At 43.5% G+C, this 18190-nt stretch overlaps 2 protein-coding genes across 4 annotated transcripts in view; one reads left to right on the top strand and one right to left on the bottom strand.

The window, feature by feature from the left end:
- The window catches only part of TECPR1 (tectonin beta-propeller repeat containing 1), a 38517-nt gene extending 31327 nt beyond the window's left edge, over window positions 1-7190 (top strand). For both annotated transcript variants that reach the window (XM_025213110.1, XM_006031459.3), the window contains exons 21-25: window positions 1-40; window positions 1311-1403; window positions 2755-2861; window positions 3575-3694; window positions 5577-7190. The exon at window positions 1-40 is cut by the window's left edge and continues 111 nt beyond it. In XM_025213110.1, the coding sequence (XP_025068895.1) occupies window positions 1-40; window positions 1311-1403; window positions 2755-2861; window positions 3575-3694; window positions 5577-5774 (558 nt within the window). In that variant the 3' untranslated portion in view covers window positions 5775-7190. The remainder of the gene's footprint in view (window positions 41-1310; window positions 1404-2754; window positions 2862-3574; window positions 3695-5576) is intronic.
- Window positions 7191-9748: 2558 nt separating this feature from the next.
- On the bottom strand, window positions 9749-15384 carry BHLHA15 (basic helix-loop-helix family member a15). Of its 2 annotated transcripts, XR_003095853.1 has the most exons (3): window positions 15276-15384; window positions 10988-11087; window positions 9749-9833 (listed from the first exon to the last, which is right to left on the bottom strand). XR_003095853.1 is itself a non-coding variant. In XM_014523573.2 (2 exons), the coding sequence occupies exon 2, from the start codon at window positions 13167-13169 to the stop codon at window positions 12657-12659; it is 513 nt and encodes a 170-aa protein (XP_014379059.1). In that variant the 5' UTR covers window positions 13170-13237; window positions 15276-15384; the 3' UTR covers window positions 12546-12656. The 2 variants fall into 2 exon arrangements, 1 of the variants encoding a protein (XP_014379059.1); XM_014523573.2 differs by lacking the exons at window positions 9749-9833; window positions 10988-11087 and adding an exon at window positions 12546-13237.
- Window positions 15385-18190: the final 2806 nt, after the last annotated feature.

Raw genomic sequence — 18190 nt, 5'->3', positions numbered from 1 at the left:
GCATTCTACCGTGGTTCAGTGTCTCCTAAAAGACCTGCAGGTGAGTGCTGTCCTCTGTGGCAGGGCTTCTCACAGTGAAAGGATAATGGGACCAAATGGGTGCAGGGCTGAGGCATTTGGATGTTGTCACTGCAATACCTGTGAGGCTGGTACAGTCTAAACGGCATACCTTAACTTACATTCATGTGCATTAAAAAGCATAAATTTAATGTGCGCAGACCCATGGAATGAATTCCTCTTTCTTTGCTACACAGCTGGGTAACTTCTTAGATAGCCAAGAAAAGTTTCCTAGCCTCCCCTACCAGGCTGTGCTGTTTTACAGAGGTGAAAGCTATCCCACCTTGAATTTCTCAATCCAAACTCCTAGAAGTCAGGTTAGAGAGAACCAGGAAGTATTTCACCCACCAAAGTGCTGAAAATGCTGAGTTTTGCCTGAAGCAGATATTGCTTTGCGTGAAGCAGATTCTAACTCTCGTGGTGTAGTTCAAGGGGGAGTGCTTTGGCTGTGCCTGCCTTTACTGCCAGCACCTCTCATAGCACCTAGTCATATTTTGCTGCAGCCAGAAAAGCTGTAAGACTTTGGAAGACTCTTTTTAAGGTGGTTTCTGCCAGAGCTCCTATCATACCCTTCCCATCAGACAAAAGTCTTTTTTACCCCACAGCTTATTTTGCCAGTTTAGACTCTTACAAATTCCTGTGATTTCAACAAAAGAATTTGTAAAATTAGCAACAGGAATTTTCAAAAAGAAGTCCAAAAATCAGTGAAAACCCAGTCTTATTAAATCCCAAAGCTTCTCTGAAAAGCCCAGCTGCTGTCCTTTTATTCAATTTCGAAAAGACTGCGTGGGGTCCAAACTGATAGGAGGAGCAGCTTTTCCCAGATCATGTGCCTAGCCACACAAGATTACTATTTCTTTGCCCAGGTGTCTACTGGGGAAAACTTAACTCTCTTCAGTAGAGATGGTTATCAATAACTACAATACATGTAGGAAAGCAGTGCCTGAAATACCTGATCTACATGAGAGATTTCTTTCCAACAGACAAGCAAAAGGGTACATTGAAAAGTAAACATTTTAATGAGGACACTTAATTTTCTACTCACTTCACATGACCGTATGTTACAAGAAAATAGTTGTTCTGCATCACTGTAAAGCCTGGCTAGTAAATACACGATTCACCGTTGTCTTGCATAGATGGGTATTTTTATGCTTGTGAAACTCCAATGTCCAATACAAAGCTTATTTGGTATACTGCAATATATTTTTATTGCTGTTTTTTCAGCACCTCCTTCAATTATTTCCAACTTCTAGGTGATTGTTGGTATCATATTCCTTCACCTCAAAAGCAGAAATTAAAACAAGTCTCAGTAGGAAGGACATCCGTGTTTGTGATGGATAAAAATGGTGAGTTGTTTTATTATTTATGTTACTAAATGACAAGCACTGAATGACCCAACAGAGGTCTGACTGTTTTAAAATGAGGCTCGGAGCCAGATATTCAACTGGTATAAATTGACATTGCTCTAATGAAGTCAGTGGACTATGCTCACCATGCAGTCCTCTGTCTGGGTAATCTCTCACATCTATGTTTGTATTTTCACATAGCTAATATCATGGGATATTTATACACATGGTCTGGGAGACTGTGTGCACGCATGTGGGGGGGGGATGCTTTAATTAGAGCAGCTTGGAGCGCCTCGCGTCTCAAGAGTCCCTGCACTTCAGAATGGCAGCGGAGGCACTTTATCTAAAGCTTGTTGAATGAACTTTCCATAAAGAGCTCCAGCCGCTTGAGGCTGATGAGATGTTGGAGGCTGCTGGAGCACGGTAATTGCCGCACTCCAGCAGACTCAATTAATCGAGTCTGCTCCAATGTGCTGTAATTACAACATGTCGGAGCAGCCTTGCTGCTTGTGTGTAGGCACCTATAGATAACATGGGATACTGCATGTGCAACGTTTGTTTAATTCTTTGCTGGACTTTCCTAAAGAAGAGTTTTGTACCTGAGGATCCCTGCCAGAAACCCAGAAGTGTGCAAAACAGCAGGAAGTGTAGTGTAACATTCAGAAAACCACACCAAACAAATTGGTCTATTGTCTAGAGACAAAATTAAAGTATTCTTTCAAGTTTTTAACAGTGCAACCTTCTTCCTGAGAGATTTCTTCTTCTTTGCTTTATTTTAACATCATTGGTACACCTTGTTCTTTATATAGATTTAGAATACAAGATCTTTTCCCCCAAGGAGGTCTACAAATTTGAGTTGTGCCATCCTTTAGGAATCTTGTAAAAGGATAAATTCCAAAAACATGAATTACATTTCTCTAATTCTTAACACATCGGGGGGGAAAATGCAACCAGATGCCCTAAAGCAGAAGTTAGCCATCCAGTACCTGGAGGGATTCTGCACTGTTTTGGTGGGGGTGGGAGTTGTGGAAGGGGCTTTAGTAGTACTGTTGCATCTGGATGGTGGGGAGAAGTGGTAGTGACAGCAGCAGCAGCACTGTAGGAGGGGGAGCAATGACTGCAGCTCCAGCAGCAACAGCGTAGGCTGGATTGCATGTTGCCTGCACTGAGAATTAAGCTCCGTTAAAGTGGCCTCTGCTGCAAAAACATTGCCAACCCTTGCTGTAAAGGATAAATATGTATTACCACTGATCTTATAGTGCTTAATATCAGCCTCCTATGTAATCAAATCTGCGCTGTGAGTAAAAGACCACACTTCTTTATATAAATTAAATCCTGTCTATTTGTATAGGTAATCTCTGGTACCGTCAAGGAATCACACCAAGCTACCCTCAAGGATCTAGCTGGGACCATGTGTCTAATAATATTCGTAAAGTTTCTGTAGGGCCCCTGGACCAGGTCTGTATTAAATTCCTTTGCATCTCATTAATTATAAATAATATGGCAAAATCCTCATTAAACACTGGTTTCTCATCTCATTTCTTCCATAAGGCAGTGATCTAAATGCATCCTAATGGCAACCTGAGAACTAAGGCATAAAAAGATGAAATATTTATATACTAGTATAATTGGTATTATACCTTTATTTAAAAACAAAAAAAATGGACAGATGATGTAAACCCTTGTAACTGGAGATCTTGCCCTGTAAGAATCAAGCTTAGGTTTAATTTGTCCACATCAGTCCTGGGACAGCAGTTTGCTAAAGACAAACAAGAGTGCTCCCCTACCACCTAAGGGCAAGGCACAGTAGTAGCTATTGTGTGGACAGCTGTCTGTCTGTGTCCTAAATCTGGTGCACTGGTATACAAACTGCTATACATTACACCAGAATATGTGTACATCTGTCCATGCCCTGTGAAATAGTAACACCACCTTTTGCTGTCCCAGTGAGACAGTGTAAAAAGCATGGTTTGTAAACTTGTGAAGTCTTACTGTCTGGAATTGTTTTCACTGCCAAGATGTGCTTTGTTCAGGTTTCTCTCTGCCCAAATTAGGTGGTTAATGCTGTAAGTAAAGTCACTGAATCCTATCACATGGACTGTTCTTGCATGGATTGTCACAGTTTTCATTTGGTGGGGCTAAAATACTTCTTTTCTATTTCTTTTTAAAAGGTCTGGGTGATAGCTGATAAAGTTCAGGGAAGTCACAGCCTAAGCTGCGGGACAGTCTGTCATCGGAAAGGAGTTCAGCCACTGGAACCCAAAGGGCTCTCGTGGGACTACGGCATTGGGGTAAGTGCTGAAGGCAAAAATTTGTTCCAGAGTTAGTATCCAAATAGGTTTCAGTTTTGGGGCACTGTCAGTTTGCTCAGCGCTGTCTATCAAGGACAGTAAAGAGACTTGGAGAGAAAAATAATGTTTTTATTTATCTGTTAATTTATTATTTTCTATTTTTTGTTTTCTTCAGGTCTTGCTTATTATTGATTCTAAGAAATCATTTTTTAATGATTAATTATTATGTGAGCTGGGGCACTGTGTGCAGATCACTGACTCTGGGATACACACATCTCAAAAGTTTGTGTCCTACAGCTCTCAGCTGCGCCAAGATTTTGGTTTGCAGCTGGAAGGGTTAGGAAGTTTGACCTGCCCTGCTCTCAAGGTTCATTATTTTAAATAGGAAATTAAAAGGTTTGAACAGAACAATTTAAAATACAGGAACTAATATAGCAGCATTTTAAAAAAAAAAGTAGTCTTGGCCTGTATGTGATGATCCCATTGCTCTCTATTGCAGTTCTACAGCATTTAGAGTGCAGCTTTTAAAAATATTTTTGGAGAAATCCAGACCACTTTGAAGGTGACAGCAGAACTCCTCTTGACCCCTTGAGTGAAGTCAGTAGTTCCCCCAAGCTCCATTCTCTAGAAAAGTTGGTTCCTTGCCTTGTGTGCCTCATTTCTTTTAGTCATTGTGACTAAGGTACCCAGAAAATAAGAGCCTAGGAGATTTGACCCCTTTGTTTTTGTGGAACCAGTAAATCTACACAGCTCCCCTGGGAAGTGACTATATTTATTCACATGACACATCCCCCTGAATAAGACATACACCTTGTTTTGGGAAGGCAGAATCCAGAAGCGATTTTTTTTCCCAGTCTTATCTGCCACAGCATGGGCTCACTCGCTGCATGGAGCAGAGATGGATAGTGAGTGATGCCAGGAAATGGACCCCATCTGCAGCTCTATAGCCCCCCTCATTGCCAAATGCTACTGGCAATTTGGCAGTGGCTGTAAAAAGAGTAAACCTCTATCTGCATATCGCAGGGCAAAGGTGAATGACACTGGACACATCTACACAAGATATTTACTGGGAACTTGCCCAATTAGCTCTGCAGTAAATGCATTGGCTCTACATGTGTGGCCCTGTTAGGCCACAGGAAACTAATAAACTCTGCAGCAGGATAGTACTTGTACTGTCCTGCTGCAGAGTTTTTTCACGCACAGCAGCGCACATGTAGACACTGACCCAGCTGGCTAGGGTATGAGGGTGCTTCAGTGCAGGGGCTCCCTGCTGGCTAGCCCTGAACTAGAGCACCCTTATGCCCCAACCAGCCCCTCTGCAGAACATTTTGCTGGATCAGAGCAGCCCTAGGCTGGCAAACTGACACTCCCCCTCTCCCCTGGGCCTTCTGCCAGCCAGGGATACTCCAACCTGGCTCAGCATGCTGTGGTCCCAGGCACACATTCAAATGGCATGCCCAGGAGCAATATACTCCAATGCAGTATGCACCAGAGTTTATTGCTGCAAATTAATTGCTTGTGTAGATGTGCCCATGGATAAGTGGACTCTGCCACTGCTCCATGTGGCCAGGATGCAAGCACAGCCCGCAAAAGCCATTCCAGCATCTCCAAGCTTCCATTCCAGTGTGGCAGTCACTTGTCTTGTGCAATCATATCCCAGTTGGATGTTTACTTTGAGTTAAAGGTGCATGTGGTGTGAGAGTAAATGCGGTATGTGTGATATCATGTCAGGGTTTTACCAGAAAGCCTTTCTTTCAAAGAGTCCTAGGAGGGAATTTTCTCCCTAGATAGGAGTAAGTTCCTTGTTCTAAACAAAGTATTGAATCACATTGTGTAACTGAATTATGATGTTTCCATATTATTATTTTACATTTTCTGGTAGGGTGGATGGGAACACATTACAGTCAGAGGAAATGCAACAGAAGCTCCTAAGGTTGCTTTACAAGATACCTCTGAAGAACATTTGGCAAAATCAATAGATCCAGAAGATGGGGAGAATGGAAGGAAAGGAGACCAGTCTAAAGCCAACGTTATGGTTATCGAAGGACAGGAACTAGACAGAAATGCTGTTAGTTGTTAATATGTTCTGTTGCCTGTATACTGGGCATTGCTCATTCTCAAAACAATGTAAAGAGAAACAAACTGTAGGGCTTATCAAACTGACATCATTACTGCTCAGAAAAAAGTAGCTCTCTGATAATTTTGATGTATTTTTAGACCTGGAATTTGCTATGTGCTTTTTAATATTAAATAGCTTCTACCAGTGTTGATGAAGAATGACCTGAGAGAACTGACACACAATTTGTCAGAGCAGACGGGCGCTGCTAGGAACCATAAGAAAAGACCTTTGACATAGCTGCTGTAAAACCAGATGAATGTGACTATCTTTGCAAACTTGCATTGCATATTTATTTTTTATAAAAAATATTTAATCTCCTTCCCTACATCCCTCATATACACATGCATCTTGTATACTAGTCTCCAGTTTCTTCCTTGGATTTTAAAAATTGTATCAATGTGATTTGATTTACAGGAAGCTAAAGTGATTGCACAACAGCATAAAATACATGGCCCGATTCTGCAGACATTTTTGGAACCAGCAAATCTTTTCTTTTGCAAATCCTACTTATGCCTGTTCATGCCCTTTATCTGCTACCTTGACTCGGGGCAAAGTAACATTCTATTTCACAAATACTTCCACAGATTTCAGTATGGTATGGTCCTGTTCTTTGTGAATAGGGGTGGTAGGATCTGGGCCTAAATATCAAACCTAAGAATGACAAATCTGCTTTTTATTTCTTCCCTTGTCCTGATACTCAAAGGCATTAAATAACAAACTCCTACTAAGGTAAGGGGGTGTTAGGCATCTAAATATATTTAAGGATCTGGGCAATACTCCAACTGCTTACAAATCATGCTTTTGTATGAGTCTTTTTTCTACAGAGAGAATGGAAAGGTCATAAGTCTGATTTTAACATTATACAGGTAGAAATCCAAATTAATTCTATGAAGCATGTGGAGTTCTGCCCCTGTGCACTTAGCCTGTGGCTCTGCTGTGAGTTTGAACTAAATGTTCCATCTTAATTATATTTCCAGCTCTTCTTCTAGTGAATTAATACATCACTGTAGTGCTAGTGCTCAAAAGAGAACTTCCACTTTCATCCTTCTTTGGAATCTTAGTTAATCTTAAATTATTATCTAATTTTTTTTATTTTAAAACCAATCCTATGGGTGCCAGTCACCTCCCTGAAAGTGCTGAAGCCAACTGTCTCCCACTGGTTTCAGAAAGACACCCAACACTTGGCAAGGTCAGAAGCTTGGAGATTCTTGTTGAAGGACTGATCTTGTACCTTCAACTCCATGGGAGTTCAGTGAGAGCAGAATCAGGGTCAGAGGGCACTTTTACACATGCTTCGGGGGTGGAGGGCAGCACTTTAATTAGAGCGGCTCCAAGAGTCGCTGATACATTGATACATGAGATGCCATGATGCTTTAATTAGAGCCGCTCTTAGAGCCGCTCTAATTAAAACACTGCAGTGTCTCATGTATCAGCGTCCCCATGCTTAAAAATGGTGGCAGGGGGTTTGTTCAATGAGCTTTAGTTCAGGTGCCTCCACTGCCATTTTTAAGTGTGGGGATGCTGATACACGAGATGCAGGAGGCTGCTGGAGCACAGTAATTGCCATTTTCTAGCAGCCTCTGCACTCATGTGTCTAATTAGTAGCACTCAAGTGTGAGTTTACAGCCTATTTCCCAATGTTGTGTATGTGATTGTATATGGAGTTATTTTTTTATGAATTACATAGTCTGTTGTGGTGTCAAGTAGTGCATTTGTAGATGTAAAGCTGTTTTGTTTGCATGTATTCCAAATGTATATTTGATATTTTAATGCCAAGAGAAATTGTTTCAAAAGTCCAAATGTGAAATAAAGATTCTTAAATATCCCATATCCTATATTGTCTGGGCAAACTGCCGACTTTCCATTAAGTAATTATAGTTTTCTGTGATTTTTACATCTACATCGTGGTGTAAATATTTAGTGACACTGTATTTGCATTAATTCCTATAAATACTAATATGCACACAGTTCTATAAATCACACAAGTTGTCTCAAACATAGTTAATAGATTTCTCACATTTACTCTTAGATAATTTACTAGGCTTGCTTTTTCTCTGCACTATATGAGAAGGTCATTGATACTTTCCTTTTGAATATCTAATGTTTACATGTTCAATAATCTAGTCTTATGTGTCGAATACTGAGTCAATAAAATTTGTTCTAAAATTAATGTAATCTTGCATGTTTTTATTTCTCCCTGGGTTGCCAACTCATGTCTGTCTGCTTCACTACAAAAAAGCTCATGTTAAACAAACAAACAGATTTAAAAAGGCTCATTAATGAAAGTTGACTGCAGTTTTTGAAATGGTCTTGCACAATAAGATTGATTTTTGTCAGAAACCGGTTACTTGTTGTGTGATCCCCAATTAATTTGCACGCACAAGAGGTACTGCAACACTAGGGTTAGCTATTTTCCTGAGACTACGAAGGCATGTATATTATAGGATACATACTAAAGTAGCAAACAGTTTTGTTCATATTAGTCATAAGCAGGTCATAGCTGACAGCCAGTATTTGCTCAGGGCAAGTGTACCTTTTAGATCTGTTCTTTGTACCATTGACTGCCTGATACTGCATTTGTTCAGCGTAATGCAGTATGGCTTGTCAAATTCTTTAATAACTTAAAATAATGCTTTCTTATTTGTACTAAGCATTAGGTCCAGCCAATGATACACATGGAAGCTAAAATGCTGTCTTGTCAAAAAAGTCCTTTGTGGAAGGACTTAAAAAGTCTGCAGAACGCTGCAGTGGGAATCTCCATTGTAAAGCATGGGATTGAGAAAGTTTAAAGAACCTTACAAGAATTAGATTTTTTTTTTCTAGACGCTATTTGTTGCCACTTATGAAAGTTATGTCCCTAAATAGGGTCCCTAGAGACCCTGGATAGCTTCATGAAAACATGTAGTAAACAACTACTTAACTTTAAGCATCTGTATAAGTGATTTTCTAAAAAGGGATCATTTTAAGCAAGTTACATGTTTACTGATTTAGGGCCTATATCTATCTCCAAGATTGACCACGGTCTGCCACAACATCAGTTGTAACTAGCTGTAATACTATTTTTCTCTAATATTAGGCATAATAATAAAACTAGTATTGCATGCAGTACCCTCTGATTTCTGACCAAAGCATTTTCTGCTTGGTTCAAGCATCCAGGGACTATGGTAATTCCAGTCAATTCCCTTCTAAAGTGTGTACTCGCATCAATTCTCTAGCATATTTTAAAAGGAAAGAAGCTTTTGTTCATACCACAATTCTTCCCACTGCCTTGTAAAATAATTAAGTGTTACAAAGGGAGGTTTGTTACATGGCTGCTAAAATTGTTGTGGCCAATTCTTTGCAAGAAATGTATACAGAATAACTTTTTTTTTTTTTTTTTTTTAAAGCAATGCAAGAATAGGTATTGCTGGAGTAGTGAGCAGCAGTCTTGAAAAGCTAGGTAGCTGGGGTCTATTACGCCTGCTACAGTGAACCTCACCAGAAGAGACTTCTCCAGGGAAGCTGCAGCTAGATCAATTGAGCAAGTCCCTCCCATGCTCAGTGAAGCCAAGGGGGAGAATTCATCATCATTCCCCTTTGGCCAGAGATTGTAGCCCACAAACCTGATGGGATCCTTGGGGATTTGTGGGAGGGAAAGGTGATTCACAAGGAGTCTATGATCAAACAATTCGGACCACATTCTTGAATAACCATGGTACTAAGACTTCCCTCTGCCATGGCCTCCAGTGGATGAGGCTGTGTCAGGCCCAGGAATGGTACTGTGTAGCTCTCTTTATTTAAAATGTAAGTAACTAGCTGTAGAAAAAAAGGAGTTGTTCCACAGATCCAGGTGTAAGGGATGCTGTGCTGCTGTTGTCACGTGCCTCACCACTTACACAAACAGCCCAGTGTTTACATTGCAATTGTTTAAAAATGTTTCTGACCTTTATTAGCCTTTCCAGTTTGGCTGCTTCCCAGCTGTTGTAGCTTTATTCCTCCTCAGCTGGCTTTCTCCAGCTACCATCAGAGGTTGTTCAAATTCTACAAGGGGACAAAATCCTGAGCAGCCTCATTTGCTAACATGGTCTAAATTTCGACACTAGTTATGCAGGCAGATCAGAACCCTCTTAACGAATTCATTTTGGACCCCTGGATATGTAACACTATGGTTTAAATTACACCTCACCAGAATTTGGGTGTTTCAAATAAAAGTGTAAGAAAGCTTTTGTTTTACCATTGACTTCTATGAAGCCAAAATTTCAACCCTGATGTTTCGCAAGGAGGAAAAGACACACACACACACACACACACACACTCTGACCCCTGAAGTTTAACTATCTGGGGGAAACAGGAGCTCATTTTCAAAGAGTGGCTCTCTATGCAGATCCTCTATCAACATGAATGTAAGCAGGTCTGCTTTCTCTTGGGAGTCTGCAGCGCTGCAGGGAGGTATTGCCTGTGCAAGCTGTCTGTCACTGGTCTCAAACAAAACTCTATATTGCCAACCAAGCCTAAACTACAGGTTCCCCTGCAATGAAAAGTGCTTATGGGCTGTAAAGTGTCTCTCTCCCAATTCATCAAGTAAAGAAATCTGAAGACCCTCAGAGTCTATCACATCCCCTCCGTTTCAGAATCTGCATTGGCTGCAGAAGAGGATTTTAGGGTCACTCTAACCTGATTGGTGGCAGGTGAAATCAGTGAGCAGTTAAGACTTAAAGGGCCTCTTCTCATGCATGTAAAAAGCAAGCGAGAGAAAATGCCTTTCATCAGACCTAGGCAAATGCACTTAGTGTTCTTAGTGCTTGTGTTCAATTAGTGCTTGTCTAACATCTCTCCCAACTATACAGTCCAATAAATGATATTACCCAAAAAATCCTTTCCTCACATATATATTTCCTGAACTATCAGGCCTACAACAACAACCCAATCCTCCTTGACCCAACACAGCCAGTCATCTCATGTGGAAAGTTATCCAATAAGATAGGGACATAACGGGCACACTGTGGCCACTATATGAGTTGAGATTCCCAACTGGCTCACGCAGTGGTCTGATCTGCTGTGGCAAATCCTTGGCAGAGAGAAATTAGATTTGGAATTGGAAAATCTTAAATTGATGAGGCAAAACACAATTCCCTCCTTCCCTCCACGATTCTGTTAGCCGAATGCAAAAAACGTAACATTATTCTACATCATACCTGCAAGTAGCTATGGCAGAAGAGAGGAACTGGTATTCTTTACTGGCCTGTCTGTGAAACCTTAAACTTTCTTCCAAATGAAAACATCGCCTTACCAGTCCTGCCAGAATTAAATAAACAACATGTTACAACATATAAAAGGGCTAAATCCTCTCTCAATTAAATCAAGCCTTAAAGTAGAGAGGAGTCATAAGGACAGAACTACTGCTCAGCTGCAGGTGGAGAACCAGGGGTGCAGGATCAACAAAGGTCTCTTCAACACCACCCCTCCCGCCCCAGCTTGCAAAAGGCACAGCCCCATCCAGCAAAGAGAAAGAGGTAGCGTGCACGATGCTCCACCTCATGGCTGTATGGAGTCCAACTATCCGGCAATTATCCTGCTACTATGAGGACTGTGTGACCACAGGCAGACGGAGCTCCGATACAAACTGTACGTGCACCACATTTCCAAGCAAAGAGACTTTAGCTTATTTGTGGGTATGAGGAAAGCACAAGACAGAGGGGATATCAGGCTTTCTTAGTCATATACAAACTTTAGGAATAAAAAGAAACCAATTTTCTTGTTTTAAGAAATTCTGCCTCATTCAAATTTCATGATACCGGAGCCTAGTACAAACCCAGTATAAACCCAACCTGATTACAAAGCAGGCTGTTAGCAGACTTCAATTTAATTAGATATATTATCAATATCTAACTTGCAAACAACACATTGGAAATAAAACATTTCTGTCATCATAATTTTACAAACATCATAAATGATTTGCCTATGATATTATAATTGCCCCCAATTGCACTCAAAAGGCCCTGTGGGGACTAAGTTTTCACAGGGCTAGGTGCCGTGCAAACACAGCCAAATCAACATCCTTGCCCTGAAAAGCTGACAATCTAAGAAATCTTGGTATTCAAATTAAAACAACTTTCAAATGTATATGGTGCAGCAAAGTTCAGATTCTTGTGCATTTAAGTACAGTAGTACATCTAGCTTTGGTGAGTTTTGAAGTAGGACCAAAATGCACCATACAACTTTGTTAGTGTGACGGAAAGTTGCCCATCTGCTGGACTGGAATAATCAAGCTGCTCAAATACATTTCTATTATCATGAACTTTATTCTTTCTCCTTAGTAGCAGGACATTTAAGTACCGAATATAGTATTCAGTATAGTTCCCTGTAATTGTAATTGTAATTAAACAAATTATTCCTTTTATCCCAGCTCAAATCAGCTAAGTATTTTCTTCAAGTGTCTGGCTGCTATCAAAGCACCATACAGGAGCATCAATATTTCATTGTTTGTGCACCAGATTGTCCACTAAATAGTTTCATCTGAAGGAACAAATGTTACAGCCAGGATTCTGCAGAAAGACTAGTGAGTTGAGGTGTTTCTACAGTTGAACACCAATTCAAAAAACCTTAAAAAAGCCTAATCTTCACAAAGTCCCAAGTACCCAACTCTCTGGGGACGCAAACACTGAGACATCCAAAAAAATTACTGAACTCCTTGAAAAATCTTCATGTACAATTTCAGATAATTTCAATGTGCACCATGAGATGTAGTCACTAAATTTTGTCTGATTGTTCAAAAAAAGACTGGAGGAAACAATCCCTCAACTCTCCAAATGCTGAAATCCACAAAAATGAGGGGATGGGAGAAAACAAAGCCAGTAGATAACTTTAGCTGCCTTCGCTGAAGCTTTGTATTTGCGTGGAGTATTTTTTTAGTTGTTCTTCACGTTCTTCTTCCCTTGGCTGCTGTTGGTAATGCTGGTACAATTTGGACCCGCTGGGCCCTGATCCTTCAATAGCTGGAAAGTGTCCATTGGACATACTAAGTATGGTGGAGGTCAGTGACTTAATATAATTTTTGGCCAGTGTGAGAGTCTCTATTTTAGAAAGTTTATTTTCGGCTCTTACATGAGGGATGACCTCCCGCAAGGCCTGGAAGGCATTATTGAGCTTGTGCATTCTTTGCCTTTCCCGTTCATTGCTTTCCAGTCGTCTCGACTCTCTGTCCTTGCTGTTCCAAAAATGCTTGGCCCTCGCTGCTGCAATCTTACTGCTTTCCTTCTTTCCCCTGCTTCTCTTTTCTTTCTGCCGCAAACATTTTACCAGTTCCTCTTCACTCGATCTTGACCCTTCTTTGTCAACTGTAAACTTACGCTTCTTTCCTTTGGTTTTGGTCTTCATGTTTCAATAAATGAGGAGGAAATGTGATCTCCCATTAAATGAATCTTCTGGTGCTAACCATCAAAGCACTGTAAAAACATGACACAAACATCTTTAGCTGTCTGTTATGTTTCCTACCAAACAAATGGAGAGTTGTAGCGTTGGCTCATTCTGAATCATCCAGTTTCATCTGGAAAGCTGCCAGCCCCTGTGTGAATGGAGACAGTGGAGAATCCCTCTGCAGAGAATGACAGTGGCTTCTTCTTGCAATTATAGGTAGGGACCTACCAAATTCAGGGCAGCTGCCCCCTGATAATGTGCTGCAAGTGCAGCACTGGGCACCATTTTTGCGGTGGAGCATGGCGGGCTTCCCCCATGCCTCTGATTAGCCAAGGGGCCTTGGAAGTCCTGCCCCTCCCCAGACATCGACAGATGACCATTTGCTAACAGGACAGCCATCTGCCAATCTCCAGGGAGGGGAGGCACTTCTGGGGCCTTTCAGCCAGAGGGGGGAGGGCCGCCGTGCCGTAAAAATCTCTCCCTGCTCTCTCTCTCTCCATGCTTCAGGATGCCAGGTCTATCTGCCCTTTTCTGGGTTTTTCAGCTTTTTTTTCCCCTGCTCACTGCTGATTTTCACCTTTTCACAGTCCCTGCGCCTTTTCCCAGGTACCAGGCTTTCTTGTGGAGACCAACTAAATTTGCAGTTTCCGCAAAAATCATGACATCGTGAATTCAGTAGGTCCCTAATTATAGGCAAAGAGCTACAAAGGTCAACTGAGTAGAACTAAGTTCAGCACGTGTTGCCAGCTAACACCCTTAGAGCCTGACACTGGAAGCAAGCGCATCTTGGGGAGACGTAATTCTCCCCATGCTCTTCCTCCAGTACGTCTCACCAAAGCTAGAGGGACTTCCCCTACACATACATACCATAGTTCATGGTGTATAAGTTGAGGTTTGGAGATAAATATTTACCTTAAAATTTGTCCCTTGACTTATACACCATATCAATACTTTTGACCCCCACCGCCGTCTCAACCTTCCTCACCAACAGCATCGCTGTCGCTGGAGGGTGCATGGGGGCTGGTATAAGCTGACCCCATATTTCTGATCCAAAAAGTTAGGTTGAGTTATACCCCAGATCCAGAGAACTCCTAACTTTTTTGATCTGAAAAAATGGGGTCAACTTATACACCACATCAACTTGTACACCATGAAATATGGTTCTTAGACTGTGATTAAGAGAATGGTTTCCTTCATTCACAGATCTCTCTGCCAAGAACAATTCTGAAGCAGAAGCCAAATGAGTTTTGTGACGTGGAGCTGGTCTGAACCTATTGTTACATCAGGTCCGTAAGTAGACAGAAGTGACAGTGCATTCTAGCAACATCTAAATCCAGTGCAAGGCACAGTAATAGCTGTAGTGCCCTTGGGGAAAAGAGTGGATTTACATGCTGGATTCAGACACTGCCTTTCTACTTTATAGATTTCAAAAAACAATAATATGATTCTTAGCATGAACAAACCAAAAACCATGTTGCATAATGGGAAGCATGACTGTCAGCAGCAGCTTAGTTATAAACTCCCTTTCTAGCTCTCCACATTTCTCCCAATTGCTTCCCTTTCCTCCTAACTCCTCTGCCCCAGGGTGCACCAAATCCATGTGGCATGAGGGCCCTAAACATACAAAGAAGCATTTCAAACTAGAACCCTGGTCTTCGTCTCTAAAAAATAAAACAGGTCTTTTCCCCTTCAACATGTTCACGTGAAGCAGGAGGTATCTTATGCTGTTTGGAGGCAGCCCCAGATTAGTGAGCATCACCCATTCACTCACAAAGAAAAGTCAGGATGTACTTCTCTCTCTCTCCAAATGCCACCCGTTTCTCCTCTCCACCCCCTCCCCACACCTTTTGAGTTCTCCCCCCTTGCTTCCCGGGTCACTTCCCCGCCTCCACCCCTTCCTTTCTTGATACCCTCACTCCCAGCTAAGCTTCTCAATATTTTCCTCCTTCTCTAGATGCTACCCAAAGTTCAAGAGCCATTAATTCAAGGATTTATTCACTTCTCATCCATAAATAGTCCGTTCACAGACCAGTGCCCTTCCCCTTTGTTGTTTGCTTTTAGTCTCACCTTTGAAGTTCAGGCTACGTCAGCAGAGTATGCGGCTGGTAGAAAGCTCGGGCTGCTCCTCAAAGTTTTCTGGGCTGTTGTCCAACAACACTGTTGCCATCTCTAGCTGTTGCACATGGAGGGGAGAGATGGTTGTAATCTGCGCTCGGAGGGCATTAGTCTAACAGAGCTCCCGAATGGCCCAGCACTAGTGGAGACCCCGACGTGCCACAGAAACTGGTACAATGGAGCGAAGGAGAGAGCGTCCTCTCCTGCTGCACCGACCATTGGCCTAATGGCAGCGGAGGGTCAGTTTGGTCTGCCACTGCCCTCTACACCCCCAACATGCACACCCCATCTGACACGGGCAAAGCCTGCTCTTCTTTTACCCGCAGACCTACAGAAAGGGAGCAATCCCTCCAAGCTAACGAGCCACAGGACAGGTGAGACCCCCATCCCATGCTCTGCGTCGGAGCCTGGCATAACGGCATCCGTCTGGCAACGCCACCCCCTCCCCCGCCCATGATCGGTGCTAACGCTGGCACAAACGCTTCCATTTGGCTCAAGCCTTCGGCCCTTAAAGGCTCAGGTTTGGAAAACATTTCTGCGATGACTACTACACGTGCGAGCCCAGAGCTGGAGCTGCCTGTCCTCCAGGAAAGGCAAGGAGGCGGCGCCGCGCTCCCACTGCCCGCCACCGCAGACGCCCCCCGAGATGGCTTTCGCACCTCTCCCCTCACAAACGGGGTGCTCAACCCCAGGCCCGGCCCACGAGGCTCCCCAGGGCCGCGCGTTTGGCAGCATGAACGCCGGCTCCCCCACGCTCCCGGGGCCGGGCCCCACTGCCCGAGAGGCGCCCTCAGCTCCCCACACAGAGGCGGCGGCGGGAGCGGGGGCGGGCTGCAAGCGGGGCAGCTCCGGGACGCGCGGGACTGGGGGGACTGGGCTCCGGCCATGCCCGTGCACCGGCACCAGAACCGCGCTCGGGGGCAGCTCCGCGCAGCCCTGCCCTGCCCCCGCGCAGCGCCCGGCGCCGCCGAAGGCAGAGCCCCTGCACCAGGCGCGTCCCGCTGGGACCAGAGACAAGATGCGCAGAGAACAGGCCTCTCCTGTTGGGGAAGTGCCCACGATTGACCTTGGGCTGATAGATCAGGGCAGATGCCAGCTAGGCTCGCTAGCACCAGGGCTGAGAGAGACTTGGGGGGTCGTGACTGACCACAAGAGGAACATGAGCCGTCAATGCGATGTTGCAGCTGGTACAGCAAACCTACCTCTGGCTTCTCAAGCACATCTCAGGCTGTCATCCTCCCGCTGTCCTCGGCCTTGGTGAGGCCACAGCTGGAGCACTGCATCCAATTCTGGGCCCCGCAGTTCAAGGAGGATGTGGAGAAGCTTGAGAGAGTCACGCACATGATCAATAGGCCTTATGAAGAGAGGCGGAGAGCTATGGTACTCTTCAGCCTGGAAAAGCGCAGCCTGTAAGTTCATCAGGGGTGCGCACCAGGATCTGGGGGAACATCTGTTCACCAGACCGCCCCAAGGTAAAACAAGGACCAACGGTCATAAGCTCCTCCAAGACTGTTTCAGGCTGTCCAAGCCCCCGAGACCTGGAACAGACTCCCTCCAGAAGTGGTGCAGGCACCGACTCTGGACTCATTCAAGAAACGCTTGGATGTTTTATCTTGCTGGGATCCTTTGACCCTAGCTGACTTCCTGCCCCTGGGGCGGAGGGCTGGACTTGATGATCTTCAAAGTCCCTTCCAGCCCGAACGTCTATGAAATCAATGAAATATGAGAAGGGGGAGCTGGGGGCAGGCCAGGCTACCGCGAAGAACCACCACTTCCCTGTTGCTCCTCTTTTCAGGGGGCTCCAGCTCATGCTGTGGCTGCTTAAGGATGAAGCAGAGCATGGGGAAGTGGGGAGCCTGGCTATGGATTTACAGAGCCTAGCCCTACCCGGCTCATGCCCAGTGCATGCTTGACCTGCGCTCAGCAGCTTCGCTACACTCAGTCACGGTCCTGTCAGCCTCTTTTAACAAATCTGAGAATTCTGCTAAATACCGGTCATCCACCATCCCCAACAGCGCACAAGATGATGAGGACTGTGTTGAGGGTGCCACAGGCAGCAGAAGAGGCAGTGAACTGGAGAAGACAATGAGATTGGTTCCACGGCTCCTCACCATGCAGCGAAGGGGATGTTGTCTAAGCCTTACCTCTCCCTGAAGAGATTTGTTAAGAATTTCAACATGCAAACCATGGGGAGCAAGATCTGGTTGCAATGGATAGGTTTTCAAAATTATAAAAATGACAGAAAAAAATCGCAAAGCACCACTGTAAGGCTGTTGTCAAGTGCACCTCTATCACGGCAGGGGATTCCTTACAGACAGAATCAGTCCTTTTATAATGTATCATGAGATCCACAAACTAAATCACTGGTAAAAAAGCTAAGAATTCCCCACAGTCCTCTTTGTAACGGGGAAAAAAGTATGCCCAACTGCAATATTTAGACCTGATATCTAATTTTCAGTACACATTACAGGATTTAGGTTCTGCCCTTTAGGCGGATAGCATATTTACAAAAAAATAGGTAGTAATTGTAGCCTGAGTAACATGCAAGTTTTTTCCCCCAATAACAATCTGTTGAGTTGCCACCGAGAACTTACACAAAGAGAGCTGAAGAATAGTTCATTAGTGCATTTAATACATATAATAGTAACTTTAAACAATTCAAGAACAGTTCATCCATATTTTCACTCTGTATTTCAACTGATGTCTTCAAGTCAAAAATCCAGACTTATGAGGAAAGAGCGCACAAGCCTGTGGTGCTGCAATGCCATCTGAGCTCACAGGCTGAAAAGATTTCAGATAGAAGAGTAGACTTCCAACTGAGTACCAAGCTACTGCAATAAGTAAAATTGTGATTCAAGAGGCAGAAC

Source organism: Alligator sinensis, unplaced genomic scaffold (genome assembly GCF_000455745.1).
Source record: "Alligator sinensis unplaced genomic scaffold, ASM45574v1 scaffold990_1, whole genome shotgun sequence".
NCBI lineage: Eukaryota > Metazoa > Chordata > Crocodylia > Alligatoridae > Alligator > Alligator sinensis.
The sequence above is the reverse complement of the archived record's forward strand: the minus strand, read 5'-3'. Positions and strand labels throughout refer to the sequence as shown.